The 14,683-nt window shown below is 48.6% G+C and overlaps 2 protein-coding genes across 6 annotated transcripts; one reads left to right on the forward strand and one right to left on the reverse strand.

Annotated features, from left to right (window-relative positions):
• The first annotated feature begins 3,651 nt into the window (after positions 1 to 3,651).
• On the forward strand, positions 3,652 to 10,492 carry Drc12 (dynein regulatory complex subunit 12 homolog). 5 transcript variants are annotated; one of them, XM_021173413.3, is made up of 7 exons: positions 3,652 to 3,697; positions 3,970 to 4,048; positions 4,609 to 4,674; positions 6,163 to 6,282; positions 6,734 to 6,826; positions 8,884 to 9,014; positions 9,937 to 10,492. In XM_021173413.3, the coding sequence occupies exons 2-7, from the start codon at positions 3,979 to 3,981 to the stop codon at positions 10,063 to 10,065; spliced, it is 609 nt and encodes a 202-aa protein (XP_021029072.1). In that variant the 5' UTR covers positions 3,652 to 3,697; positions 3,970 to 3,978; the 3' UTR covers positions 10,066 to 10,492. The 5 variants fall into 5 exon arrangements, with proteins under 5 accessions (XP_021029072.1, XP_029337681.1, XP_029337680.1 ...); XM_029481821.2 differs by having other exon boundaries at positions 3,677 to 3,697; positions 3,975 to 4,048; XM_029481820.2 differs by lacking the exon at positions 3,652 to 3,697 and adding an exon at positions 3,709 to 3,855.
• A 4-nt stretch (positions 10,493 to 10,496) lies between these two features.
• Nherf4 (NHERF family PDZ scaffold protein 4) lies at positions 10,497 to 14,588 on the reverse strand. Its single transcript, XM_085828311.1, has 11 exons — positions 14,573 to 14,588; positions 14,154 to 14,181; positions 13,946 to 14,019; positions 13,409 to 13,620; positions 13,001 to 13,190; positions 12,769 to 12,905; positions 12,393 to 12,597; positions 12,023 to 12,219; positions 11,732 to 11,938; positions 11,407 to 11,607; positions 10,497 to 11,193 (listed from the first exon to the last, which is right to left on the reverse strand). Exons 1-11 carry the CDS (start codon positions 14,586 to 14,588, stop codon positions 11,164 to 11,166), a joined length of 1,497 nt encoding a protein of 498 aa, XP_085684437.1. The 3' UTR covers positions 10,497 to 11,163.
• Between the last annotated feature and the right edge of the window lie 95 nt (positions 14,589 to 14,683).

The raw sequence follows: 14,683 nt of genomic DNA on the forward strand, positions 1-14,683 counted from the left end.
TCAGCTCACAGTTCCTGGAGGCCAGTGGATCTCAACCTGTGGTCCCCTAAGGGATCCTCACGGGCCACCTAAGACCATTGGAAAACACAGATATTTACATTTTAATTCATAACAATAACAAAATTACAGCTATTTAGCAACAATAAAAATAATTTTGGGGTTGGGGTTCTCGAGGAACTGTCGTAAAGCGTCACAGCATTAGGAAGGGGGAGAACCAGTGGTGTAGGCCAAGGCCACTGTGTTTTTGATCAGGTCACACTTCTTTTAATATATAAATAACCAATGTCCTATTTGAATAAAAGTTAATGATTGTCCCTCTCATATATCTCCTCAATATTCTTGTCCAGATCAGGCTGTGGTGCACAGCTTTAATTCCAGCCCTGAAAAAACAGAGGTAGAGGCCCCAATCTATGAGTTCCAGGTCAGTCGGAGCTACATGTAAGTCCCTTTCTCAAAAGACAAGCAAACAGAAGCCACCCTGGATAGATCTTATTCAAAGGAGGACAGGGAGCCAACAAGATGGCTTAGTCGGGTGTGCTGCCAGACTCAACGACCTGGGTTCAATCCCACAGATCCACATGGAAGAAGGATAGAACCAACTCCCAATGGGCTGTCCTCTGACCACACACTAAATGAAATACAAATTTTTAAGATTTAATTTTAACAATCTGAATGTGTGTGTGCACTTGAATGGGTCTTCTCCAAGAGCAGCATGTACCCTTAACTACTGACCCATTTCTCCAGCTTCCCCAGCAAAAAAAAAAAAAAAATTAACAGAGAAAATGAGATCTGCTGAAATGATCTTTCCTATCGCCGCTTCTAAACTGAAGTCAATATAAAGAGAAGGGAGGGTTGGCCTTTTTCTCACAGTTTTTATTAGGTTTGTTTTCTAAAGAGGGGTTGAATTGCTGAACACAGCGCCAACCCCTTTCTGGGTTCCGTTGGGACCAGTTCATCACGTGACACGTGGCACCTTTTTTTTTTTTTTTCTCCACTTCACCTTGACCTCAAACCACATCCTGATCCTGCACCTGAGAGTCAGTTGACTGAATTCATTTGTAAAATACACGGTCTCCTAAAACATGAGGTATAGCTTGTGTTCTGTCATCCTCAATGTGTCCTTCCAAGCACCAACGTGAGTGATAGAGATTCAGGAAAAGAAGTCCCTGAGAAGCTCCTGGGAAGGAAAGGGAAGGAACCAGAGATTCTGAAGGAAGAATAAATGAAAACGTGATGAAAAATGAGATTTCTCCACAGCTGAGACCTGTGTACAGGGTCACCAGCCCTACGTTACAGGGGCTGTAAGCATCACAAAGTCAAGTAGGACTCTTTGCTCTATAAAGTGTCCAGAGTCGGGGCTGGAGACATGGCTCGGCAGTTAAAATTGAGTCCTGCTCATGAAGAGGACTCGAGTTTGGTTCCAGCACCCACTGGTGGGCCACTCACAACTACCCGTAACTCCGACTCCAAGGGACTCCAAAGCTCTCTTGTAGCCTCCCCCCGTCCTCCGGCACTGCACTCACAAACCCACACATATAGAACATAATCAAAAATAAAAATTAAAACACTTTCCTACAGTATCTAAAGTGCTACGGAGTTAAATAAAACAGGTTTTGACCTTCTGTTTGCTCTGTACGGGCGATTTCATAAACCCGCATCTTGTGTCTGTTTCGGCAGATTTGCTTCCAATAATATGCAATTGACCAGCATTTTCAGGGACTAGAATAGACAGACATGCCTAAAAAGGATCTGTAGGTTCCATAATCCACAGGGAGGAAGGCTTGTTTAAATTCTATGTATGGTGATATTGTGGTGCCCAGAGAAGGCACAGGTCCAGACGGATCTCTCCCAGCTGGAGGGAGGGCTTCCCGTTATGCTTTCTGCCAATAATCAAATTTTAATTATACATAAGATACTAAAAAGCACCCGGTAAAGGGGATCTCCCCCAATATTGCCCAAGAAATTACCAAACTGCAAACTTTAAGAGATGCAGGAGGGCCGGGCGTGGTGGCGCACGCCTTTAATCCCAGCACTCGGGAGGCAGAGGCAGGCGGATTTCTGAGTTCGAGGCCAGCCTGGTCTACAAAGTGAGTTCCAGGACAGCCAAGGCTACACAGAGAAACCCTGCCTCGAAAAACCAAAAAAAATAAAAAATTAAAAAAAAAAAAAAGAGATGCAGGAGGTCAAGCAAGTCCACTAGGGGGAGCCCTAAGCAACTTTATGCTGCAGGGAGCCTGGGAGCTGCTAAACCCCTATCTGCAGATTAAACCTCATAAAGAAATAGGGGTAGAAGGCAAGATTGACTGGAGAGGGAAAAAGAAGTCCTGTAAACACTCCACTGACGTCTGGGGATTTCAGGAGCTACAAAACTTATACACCAAGAAATACAAGCTGAGCAAAATTAAGTAGCTGAACTCCAGACTCTGCCTAATTTGTGTTCCTCTTTGTGGGTCAGCATCCTGAAGTCCACCACTCCACCTCTCCTAAGTGGAAAACTTTCGACTACCTGTGTCAGAACATGTTTCTCTCACACACCATACTGGCCTTTTTGAGGCAAACCTTCAGGTTGGTTTTTTTTTTTTTTTTTTTTTTTTTTTTGGTTTTTCGAGACAGGGTTTCTCTGTATTGCCCTGGCTGTCCTGGAGCTCACTTTGTAGACCAGGCTGGCCTCGAACTCAGAAATCCACCTGCCTCTGCCTCCGGAGTGCTGGGATTAAAGGCGTGCACCACCACGCCCGGCCTGTTTTTTTTTTTTTTTTAAACAAAAAACAAACAAAACAAAACATTTCTTTTTTTTTCTTTTTTTTTTAATTTATTTATTTACTTATGTATTTATTATATGTAAGTACACTGTAGCTGTCTTCAGACACACCAGAAGAGGGCATCAGATCTCATTACGGGTGGTTGTGAGCCACCATGTGGTTGCTGGGATTTGAACTTCGGACCTTCGGAAGAGCAGTCGGGTGCTCTTACCCACTGAGCCATCTCACCAGCCCCTTTTTTTTTTTTTTTTTTGGTTTTTCAAGGCCACCACGCCCAGCTCAAAACATTTATTTATTTATTTATTTTATGTATCTGGTGGTCTTCAGACACACCAGAAGAGGGCATTGGATACCATTACAGATGGTTGTGAGCCACCATGTGATTGCTGGAAATTGAACTCGGGACCTCTGGGAGAGCAACCAGGTGCTCTCAACCACTGAGCCATCTTTCCAGCCCCCAAACCTTCCGTTTTAAAGTAAATAACGTCACTGTGTTCACACGAAACCTCCGGATATAAAGTAGCTGTGATGGCTGCTATCCCTGCTTTCCCTATGTCTTGTAAAACACTGCTCTCCCAGACTGTAAGTTTCTAGATTCCTAGCCTGGAGAGTCTCCAGGCCACAGGTAGTGCCTGTGTAGACATGAATAATAGCTATTCAGCTCCTAAGCCTCTTCTTTAGGGCTAGGACATGGAGGTAAAAAGAGAAGCTTTCCTTTATATGAGCTGATTTAGCTCACCCACCTGCCTGAGTTTTTCAGTTGCCTGGACAACGAGTAGTCTCCAGAAACCCAACATCCCAGTTCTTGGTCCCACCTCTTGAGGAAGTTTTACACCTTGGATTGGCTCCCAGGACCCAGGCTCCTCCCTAGACTCAATCTGCTTGAGGTGCCATTCCCCAGGGAGACACCACACAAGCAACAGAAAGTCTTGCAGGTAGGTAGGAAGGGGGAGAGTACACAGTTGGGGAGAGAGAAGGGATGTCCAGAAGTTTCTCTAAGAAGCTGACTGCTGCACGTAGGATTGTTCTCCCTCAGTGATCCCAGCCCTCCCTAAGGGTCCCAGAGACCAAGAAACGAAGCTTCTATACAAGTGTAAGATGCAGTGGGAGATGGGCACTCTGATGCTCCAGAAACCCCAAACTCAGTGTAAGAGTCAGGAAAGCCTGTCTGTATGCTGACCTACATAGAAGGTCTTCCCTCCGTCAGGACAGCAGGATGCCACCTAAAACCAAAGGAAGGGGGAGAAAAGCTGAGGCACGGAAGAAGAAAAAGAATTCAAGTCCTGGTGAGTCACCGTGGATGAAGGCTGGTGCCTCTGTGTGTCCATGTCCACAGTCCACACCAAGGTCCTCAGAGGGAATCCAGCTCCCTGGGCAACAAGACAGAGGGAGTTTGTTTTGGTTTTGTCTTTTGTTCTTTTGACACAGGGTCACTATGGAACCCAGGCAAGCCTCAAACCTATCCTCCTAGTCTTCCTAGTGCTGGGACAGCCTGGTGCTCACAATGCCTAGCATTAGTTAGGCATTGACACCACAGTTGGCTAAAGTGAGTCTCTCTTGCCCTCCTCTTCAGAGCCCTGAATCCAGATTCGGCCAGGCTGGGGGCCGGAGACTGCCCCTCTCCCCCTGGAGCCCCCTCTAGCCCTTTGCCTCTGTCATCTGTTTCACCCTTCTTTTGAGCACTCACCAAGTACAAGGCAGTGAAGGCTTGGCTGTGAATTTGTCAGATTTTGGCATTGGGTATCCCTCGCTCAGTGATCTTCCCCCATCCTGCAAAAAGTGCGGGAGGAAAACAGGGCAGGGGCGAGATCAGCGTAGCCTAAGATTCCATGGTTTGCCACGACAGGTGTGGAGGCTGAGGCCAAGCACAGGCTGGTGCTACTCGAGAAGGAGCTGCTTCAGGACCGCTTGGGTAAGGAGTGTGGAGCCTCAGGAGACAGCAGCAATGACAGGTCCTACTCAGGGTTATCACTGCTGTGAGGAAACACCACAACCAAAGCAACTTGGGGAGGAGATGGCTTATCTGGTTTGCGCACCCAAAGCACTGTTTATTATTGAAGGAAGTCAGGAGAGAAGCTCAAAACAGGGCAGGAGCCTGGAGACAGGAGCTGATACAGAAGCCATGGAGGGGTGCCGCTAATTGGCTTGCTCTCCATGGCTTGCTCAGCCTGCTTTTTTATAGAACCTAGGACCACCAGTAAAGGGGTAGCACCACCCACAATGGGCTGGGCCCTCCCCATCATTCACTGATTAAGAAAATGCCCTATAGGCTTAACTATAGCCAGATCTTATGGAGGTATTTTCTTTCTTTCTTTCTTTCTTCCTTTCTTTCTTCCTTTCTTTCTTTTTTTGTTTTTGTTTGTTTGTTTTTCTTTTTTTTTTTAAGATTTATTTATTTATTATATGTAAGTACACTGTAGCTGTCTTCAGACACTCCAGAAGAGGGAGTCAGATCTTGTTACAGATGGTTGTGAGCCACCATGTGGTTGCTGGGATTTGAACTCCGGACCTTCGGAAGAGCAGTCGGGTGCTCTTACCCACTGAGCCATCTCACCAGCCCCTGTTTGTTTGTTTTTCGAGACAGGGTTTCTCTGTATAGCCCAGGATGTCCTGGAACTCACTTTGTAGACCAGGCTGGCATCAAACTCAGAAATCTGCCTGCCTCTGCCTCCCAAATGCTGGGATTAAAGGCGTATGACACCATGCCCGGCTTCTAATCTTTTTAAAAAAGATTTATTTATTTTATGTACATGAGTGTACTGTCCCTGTCTTCAGACACTCCAGAAGAGGGTATCCCATTACAGAAGGTTGTGAGCCACCATGTGGTGGCTGGGATTTGAACTCAGAACCTCTGGAAGAGTAGTCAGTGCTCTTAACCGCTGAGCCATCTCTTCAGCCTAATGCATTTCCTCAGTTGTGGCTCCCTCCTCTCTGATAATTCTAGCTTGTGTCAAGTTGACATAGAACTATCCGTGCAGCCTTGGCACACAGAGCATGTCTGGGTTCTTAGGGAACTGGAAGTGTGAACTATGTCCAGGGCTAATTCTCTGTTGGCAAAGATTGTGAGGAAGGGCTAGGCAATGAAGATTAATGAAGAAGCTGTTCTTCCCCCTGACTCTGGGAACACAATCACAACCCCACTCAGGATAGGTAAGTAAGTAGTCTACCGTGAGGCTCATCTGCAGCTCGGGGAAGCCATTGTTTTTTAGTAGCCAGGACACGGAGAGACTATTGACTCTGTAGGAATGAAAACTCTGTGGGTTTCAAGGGGTCCTGGGAGAGACACTGAATAAGAGGTTGACACTGCCAAGTTCCCAAAGAGAAGCAGAGTTCAAGGCTATGGTGATGATTCTATGAGATCCATAGTCAGTACTGAGCATGGCTCTGCGGATGCTCACAGCTCTACAGAGGGAAGAGGCTCACCGAGCCAAGGCTTCTGAAGACAGGCTGAAGCAGAGGTTACAAGGGCTAGAAGCTGAACTGGAAAGAACCCAAAGTGAAGGGAAGGCCATATATGCAGGTATGTTTGATCAGGTGGACAGGAGACGGGCCCAGAGGAGGTCAACCAGGAAGGTCAGGGAATTGGAGGAAGGGAAATGAAGAGGGATTCCAACTGCCATACCTAGTCTCACCTTCCCTGCATAGGCAGGGTCCAGAGACCCAAAGATAGATCCCTGGTATGAACACAGATCACCACATTTTAGGGTGTCTAATGCTCCATGCTTGGTGTTAGCGTGATACAAAATGCGGTGACAGCCCTTACCTTTTTCACCTTTGGGAGTAAGTGGGAGGAAAGGCCAGAATCCCCCCTAAACAGATATGGGGGAGAGGGTCTTCTTTCCTATCTCCCTCATTTTCAGGGTCTCCCAAGTTTCTTAGTTCTGTGTCTCCGCCGAGACATTCCCCTACATGTAACATTATTTCCTTCCCTTATGCCTCCTTTATCCCGATGCCTGCGGCTCCTACCTCAGAGATGAGCCGCCAGCGGCAGGCCCTAAAGGAGGAGCTGGGGACCCGAAGCAAACAGCTGGAGGAGGAAGTGAGAAGTCTAAAGGAGCAGCTGGGTAGGCTCCCATCCTTGTCCCTTCTTTTCCAGGCTCAGTATCAAGGCCCAGCATGGATAAGTGGACTTCAGAGGCTCTCCTCTAGATGTCTACAGTCTGTCGGCTGAGTTTTAACTAGGGTCACCGGCACCCTAGCTCTCCTCTGAACAAAGAGTTCAGTGACACAAACCTCTCTGTCAGGGCTGGAGTTATGCCTCTCTGAGAGCTGGCTCAGCAGCTAACAGTTAACAGCACTTGTTCTTACAAAGAACCCACAATCAACTCCCAGCACTCACATGGCAGTTCACAAAGATCCTGTAACTCCAGCTAGAGGGGATCTGAGGTCCTCTTCTGACTTCACAGACACCCACATGGTGCACATACATACATTCAAGCAAAGCACTCATACACATAAAATAACAAGAATAAATAAATCTAAAAAAGAAGAAAGTTCAAAAGAAGACTCTAAGACAGAGGTAAAGAAGGGAAGTGTCACCCCATTTCTTCCCAAGTCCAGCAGTTAACCCCTTCATTGCCTTGCCTGTCCTAAGCAAAACATATTCCTTATTAGTCTAGCCAACCTTTACAACCAAACTACAGAGAATGTTAGACTTAATTTACTTCAGTATCCTCAAAGCCAAGCACCTGGTAGAAAGCCTTAAATTTCTACTTGCTAAATCAATGAATAGACCAACCAGATAAGAAAACAGAGGTCAAGCCAGGCGGTGGCGGCACACGCCTTTAATCCCAGCACTTGGGAGGCAGAGGCAGGTGGATCTCTGAGTTCAAGGCCAGCCTGGTGTACAGAGTGAGTTCCAGGACAGCCAAGGCTACACAGAGAAACCCTGTCTCGAAAAACCAAAAACCAAACAACAACAACAAAAAGAACAAAAGGGTCAGAAGATGGCATCAGATCCCATGGAGCTGGAGCTATGGATGGTTCTGAGCCACCATGTGAGTGGTATAAACCAAACCCGGGTCCTGGGAAAGAGCCGCAGCCAGTGCTCTTAGCTACTGAGCTATTGCTCCAGGCCCCTCCTGAGTCTTTTTTATTCCTCAAAAGCCCAAGGTGGCCTTGAAATCAACAGTGATCCTCCAGCCTCAGTCTCCTGAGTTGTCGGATTTTAGGTGTGAGCCATCACATCCTATTTCAAAGTTTTCTTATCCTAAAATATCTTTGGTTTGGATATAAACATTCATGAACTGCTTTATACAGGCTAAGGACTCCATCTCTGGCCTTGGCCTTCTTTCAAATTAACAGTCAACATTTATTGAGCCCCTTCTATATACAGTGCTTTGTAGTCCATTTTCACATTTAAGGTCACAGCAAGCACAAGGAATGTGTGTTATCTTCCCTCTAAAGATAAAGAAGGGGCTGGAGAAAGAGCTCAATGATTAAGAAAGTCGGCTGCTCTTCCTGAGGCCAGCACCCACATGGTGACTCGAAAACGTAATTCCAGGTCTAGGGGACCCAACCCTCCTCTGGACTCCACAGGCAAGTGTACACGTGTACACACACACACACACACACACACACACACACACACACAGAGGGGGGAGAGGAAGACGGAGGAGGAGGAGGAGGAAGAGGAGGAAATTGTTTTAAAAACTGAGATGTAAAATTAAAAATAAATAAATTTATAAAGGTAAACTGAATGCTGAACCATGTTAGGTGGTACAAGACTGTAGTACTAACCCTGAAAGGGAGAGGTAAAACAATATGGAGTTCAAGGTTATCCTTGGCTACATGGGGATTTTAAGGCCAGTCTGGGCTACATAAGATCCTGCCTTAAACAAAACAAACAAAACGAAGCCAAACATTTAAGACATGGCGATCCAGAGAGACTTGTTTCACACTGTCTAAATACTAAGCAGCAGACTATGGACACATCTTCTAACTCAAGACCTCTATGCACCCTGCCATACCTCAGAACGTCTAGAGAGACCTCAGGAAAGAAGATGACCCTGGGAGTCTGTAACGGCCTCTGTGAAGCTGCCTCTTTAGGCACCTTTGGTTACTGTTCTTGGTATACAGTGTCACTGTCCTATCTCCTTTACCTTTCTGCCCTGTTCCCTAGAAACATGCCAAAGGGAGGCTAAGACAGTGAAGGAAGAGTCTGAGCGAGCCCTCAGAAAGCAAGATGGAACCTTGGCTCAGCTTCATGCCCATGTGGCAGACATGGAGGCCAAATATGAGGAAATCTTGCATGTAAGTGCCACTACCCATCCGCCATTTTCTAATAATCTCATAACCTACCATCCCTATGCCTCCAATTAGTGTGATGACCCATGACCCCATGCTCTGTCCTAAGTGTAAACAGAAGATCCAACCATTGACAGAACCAGTGACTTGTAATCCCAGGACTTGGGTAGCTAAGGCAGGAAGATTTTGAGTTCAAGGCCAAGAGGAGCTACAGTGTACTATGCACCTGCTACACAGTGAGATCTAGGCTCAATAATAATCAGTGTATTACTTTGTTATATAGTGTCAGAACAGTGTCACTATATATCAGAGTAAGGATATAAGTCAATGGTACTGCTCTAGCCTCTAGCCTAGTATGCAAGGCCCTGGGTTCAATTCCAGACACGGAGGTGGGGCGGGGGATAGGAAGAGGAGTGTGGAGGAGGGACGGGGAGGAAAGGAGTGGCACAGGCTCATAATTCTGCTATTCAGGAGAATGAGGCAGACAAACCATAGGTTCAAGGCCAACCTAGGCACAAAACCCAAGGCCAGCGTAGGCATTAAGAGACTGTATCTCAAAATAAAAATTAGAGACATGTATATTTATCCAGCATGTATAAGGCTTTAAGTTAAATCTTAAGTGTTGGAGAGACAGAGATAGGGACAGGGATAGGGACAGGAACAGGGTAGCAGCCAGGCATGGTGGTTCACATTTGAAATCTAGCACTTGGGAAGCTAAGCCAGGCGAATTCTGAGTTCAAAACCAGCCTGGACTACAAAGCAAGGTTATCTTAAAAAAGAAGGAAGGAAGGAAGGAATGTAGAGAGGGGCCGAGAGAGGGAGGGAGGGGAAGCCATTGGTGGATAACTCTTAGTAATCAAGCCGGGCAACCTGAGGCAATCTTCACTGTCCCCTCCCTCCCTGGGAGCTGAAAGCTGGGTGTTCACAGGACAACCTGGACTGTCTACTGGCCAAGCTGAGAGTGGTCAAGCCTCACTGGGATGCAGCTGTGCTAAGACTCCACACCAGACTCAAGGAGCAGCTGCGGCAATTTGGTCTCAACCCCCTGGATTTTTGAAGCCGCTGGCCTCTAATCCCTAAGCCCTATCAATAAAGCAACTTGATGTAGAATTCAATAGAACTATGGACTATGGCCTTTGGCAGTAAGGACATCTATGTTCTGGGTTGTCCCATTGTCCTAAACACTGAGTGGTAAGAAGTAGACAATGTTCTAAACCCTTTCCTGCAGAAACTAGATCCCATTCCCTTAAGCCTGGAGTACTTTGGGTCCCTTTAAACTATCTTGGCTTAAATGGTCATGGCGGTGCATACCTTTAATTCCCACAATTGGGAGGCAAAGGCAGAGGCAGGCGGATTTCTGAGTTCGAGGCTAGCCTGGTCTACAGAGTGAGTTCCAGGATAGCCAGGGCTGTACAGAGAAACCCTGTCTTGAAAAAAACCAAACCAGTCTTGTTTTTTCCTGACCAATAAAACACAAATCCAGATTGTGTGTGTGTCTGTATACACATACATACATCTACTTATTTATTTGGACAGTAGCATATGTATACTAAAGTGCTCACATAGAGGTCAGAGGGCAAATTCCAGGAGCTGGTTCTCTTCTTCTACCGTGTGGTTCTGGTGAGTCAACTCCGGTTGCCAGGCTTAGAAGCCAGCACCTTTACCTTTTAAGCTATCTCACCAGCCAGCTGGGAAAGGCTGTAACAGGACGTTACAATAGCCAAGAACCAGCTCCCAAGATTCTAAGGTATCCACAGTAGAAGGAAGATACACCTCCGATCAATCCTTCTGCCAGATGACAACAGAGTCACATCTAACCTATGTTCTCCATGGCTTCAATCCTCAGTGGCTCCACAGCGTCATCTTCTTGAGCAGAACTGCATCTTTGGCGCACAGCTCCCCAAAATGTCCACATATAACATCCTGTGGTATCTCAGGCTCCCTGTGGAGCCCGCCTGCGGTCTCTGTCCACACCCCTCTGCTGGAGGTAGACTCATGAGAAAGGAGAAGGTCCCTGGCAGTCCTGTGATTGGTGGTTTCTGAGTCCTCCAGCTCCCAATTCCAACTTCAAGAGACTGTTCCCAGCTCCCTCCACCTCAGGGTGCAGAGCGAGGGCAGGAGAACTACTAGGCAAGTCTATGCTGGTAAGCTTGTCCTAAAGCAACTCTGAAGCCAGAGTCCAGTCCTACATACGGAGAGAAGAAGGGGAGTCAGTCTGAAACCAGAAGAGTTCACTTTCCTGCCCCAACATGCTTTGCTCAGGAATAGGACTTTGTCCTTCAATCCTTCTGTCCCACCTCCTATGAGCAATGGTTCCCTCCTGCACATCCCACACAGCTCGACCCGTTAGCCCTCCTCTCTGCCCTTCTCATAATTCCATTTGTCTCTTTGACTTCACCTCTCCGGACTCCAAGGAAATCCAGGCTTCTAAGCCCTGTGGATTCCTAGCTCCTAGCTTCAGGCAGAGGGGTGGCTCGGCCTCAGTCAGCTGCTGAAGCCTGTCCAGTTCACTGTCTCCGCCCACAGGATATCCGTTCACCTCCAAAACTGTATCTCCCACTTGCAGCCCTGCCCGGGCAGCTGAGCCTCCTGGGGTCACCTGGCAGTGTAAGGGGATACACAAAAGTATTGGTTAGGTGTTCTACGGCTGGGCAGACTGTGGGGCAGAGAAAGGTAGGTGGTGAATGATGGGTAGATTCCAAGGCACATGGTGCATCAGTCACCTGGGAGACGAAGAGACAAGGCCCACTGGCCACACAGCAGAGTCTGAATCCATAGCCACCTCCAGGCCCCGGGTACAAGAAGCGTTGGCGGGAGCCAGCAAGGCCAGAAGGCTCAACTGTGTCTTCAGCTGGAAGATCCTTGGTCTCTGCCAGAGGAGGGGCAGCAATCTCAGTGTTCTCCAAGAATAGGAGGGGAGACAGGCGTACCTGGGGAGGTACAGTGTGGGGAGAAAAACCTGTAGCACCTGAGCCCTGATCCATTCTTGCCCTCTCCCCAACCCTGTCACATACCATGGTGAAGAAGCGGTCAGCCTCAGGATCGACAACAATGAGAGAGACACAAGAGCCCTGTGCCCGGATCCTAGACACTGTTTCCTCATGGCCCAGCCCGTCCACGCTTTCCCCGGCCACAGCCACCAGGCGGTCTCCAGCCTTCATCCCAGCCTTGTCAGCTGGTAGTCCTGGATCCACGTCCCACAAGAACTGCCCTGGGACAGAGACATCTTCACTGCTCTCCCCTGACTCACGCCCATGCTCTCCCAGGAACTAACCCTACAGTGCATGGAAAGCTGCCGTTGGGGGCTGTGGGGCATTGCTCTTGGACGCTGAGAAGCACAATTGAATGTTTATGGCCAGCCTAACCCCCAGAGCTGCCACTCACCAAGTCGGCCATCCAGGCCCTTCTCCTCCCGAAGCAGGAACCCAAAGCCTTCAGGTCCTTTCTCTATGTTTAGACACCGGGGCTTGGCGGGCAATGCCCAGCCCTCTGCCAGGGGTGCAGCAAGAGGCATTCCCAGTTGGTGACACTGTTCCTCTACCTCCGGCCCTGCCACCAGCAGAGTCACCCGATCTCCACTCTGCCAAAGCTGTGAGGACAGAGCAAGAATGTAAGCATGGGACATCTGTGTGGCACAGAAAGGCAGGCATTTAGCTCCTCCCGGGAACCCGGAATGAGGGCAAGCCTCATGCAAACTATAGGGAAAAGAAGAGGGTCAGGAGGGAGAGTTCATGTAGGGAGTCACCATAGGAAGCCCTACCCTCCTATTGAGCTGGTTGTATGTGAGCTTCTCCACACTGGCCCCATTCACTTCCAGCAGCCTGGCTCCAGGGGGCACCCCTGCCCTCTCAGCAGCTCCTCCTGCACTGAGCACCAACCAGAAAGGACCTCGACTTCCTAAAGGCAGAAAAAGTAAGTCCCAGCCTGCTGCCTGCCTACAACCGAAGCTAAGCTCTCCAACCCTACCCACCCATAGCAGACCCTAAGCTCACCGTGGGTGACGCTGAAGCCAAAGCCGCCTTCATCTTTTACTACATGGCACAACCGGGGCCTGACCCCCGAGGCTAAGGTAGGACAGAGGAAAGCGTCACTCCCCTGCAGAACACGTGCCACATCATGCACGTGTTGTGCCAAGACCGTCAGCAATACCCGGGGACCGCTGGCCCGGATGTAGCGCACTACCTATAAAAGAGGCCACAGGAGAGAAAGGTTGGCCCTCTGAAATCTCAGGATCCCCCAGAGCGTGCATTTTCACTGTGAAACCCACATCTGTAGTTGCCTTCACCCAATCTTTCTCCCTAGGTACCTCCAAATCATGGGGTCTGAGGAGAGTGAGGCTTGGCCCATGAAGTGCTATGGAATGTTCTTTTGTACCACGAGGAGTCCCAGCCCAGCCTCACCACCGCGTGGTCCTCATGTGCCACAATATTATTGTTCACCGCTAGAATCCGATCTCCTTCCCGGAGACCCTGGCGCTGGGCTGAGGTGCCCGGATCGACCCTGCACACCACATGGTCAGCCTTGCCTAGATGCTGCTGCAAATGGAACCCAAAAGTCTTTTCCTCCTCCTTGCTCAACAGACAGAAGCGAGGCTGGTGCAGGTTCCAGGGATCTGGAGGAGGAGACAGGTAGCAGAAAAAAAAAAAAAAAAAGAAGGAGGGGGCACAGCCCTGGTACAGGGGCATCAAATGACTGGCAGACCCTGCTTTCCTGTGAGAGGGCTGGTCAGCTTCCAGCCAGTGAGAGGGCGGGCTTTATAGCTGAATGAACTCTGCGTGGGCTGGGAGGCTGAAGCAAAGGGATGTCTTCCCCCTCAACTTCTGCTTAGTTACTGATATCAGAGGGAGGCAGTTAGCAGTTACCAAGGAGATAGGAGGCTATGTGGCACCCTAGTGTCTCTAGGGAAAGGAATCAGTTGCCAAGGGTGAGGGGGTTACCAGATTGGTCCTGGTCTTCAGCGAGGGAGAGGACAGGATTGTCAATGCCCAGCTTTGGATTAAACTTAAACTTCCTGTAAGGAGGCAGGAGAGGCAAATAAGAGGTGCTGGGAGCTGGACTTGGGTCCCAGATTCTATTTTAGGTGCTGCTACCAGCTGAAAGTCCTCCCACCTTCAGTTGTTCTTCTCCAGCCCTCAGACTACTTACAGAGTTAACAAGGCCGTGTCCCGAAGATCTGCAGGGACAAAGGAGAATGAGAGGAGAGACACACTCCCCCCCCACCCAGGACTCTCATGATAAAAAAAAAACAAAAAGGTTTAGGAGAAACCCAACCCCTTCCCATTCTGCTTCTCTGTCTTCACACACACACACACACACACACACACACACACACACACGGGTGCTGACTCCCCTGTATTTTCCTCCCCCAGTACTGTGGAACATAAATCTGAGCCTATCAGCAGAAGGTGTGGGCCTGGAAGATAGATCTATAAGCCCACCTCATTCCTATTCCTATAAGGCTCCAAGCCCCAATAGCAAGTGTGTTCTAGAACCAGAGATTCCAAATCTGCCCCCTCTGCCGCCACCCCAAAGTCCCCTTTCAAGGATATCGCCTCACTTCCTACCTGCAGCTGCCTCCATAGTTGGATCACTGACCCAGGACTTAAGAGTAGGGACAAGGTTCATTATAACCAGCTGACCCTCCCACCTGCCCCCTCCCGAGTCACGCCTTCTTG

Source organism: Mus caroli, unplaced genomic scaffold, assembly GCF_978045245.1.
Source record: "Mus caroli unplaced genomic scaffold, Mus_caroli_1 scaffold_11, whole genome shotgun sequence".
NCBI lineage: Eukaryota > Metazoa > Chordata > Mammalia > Rodentia > Muridae > Mus > Mus caroli.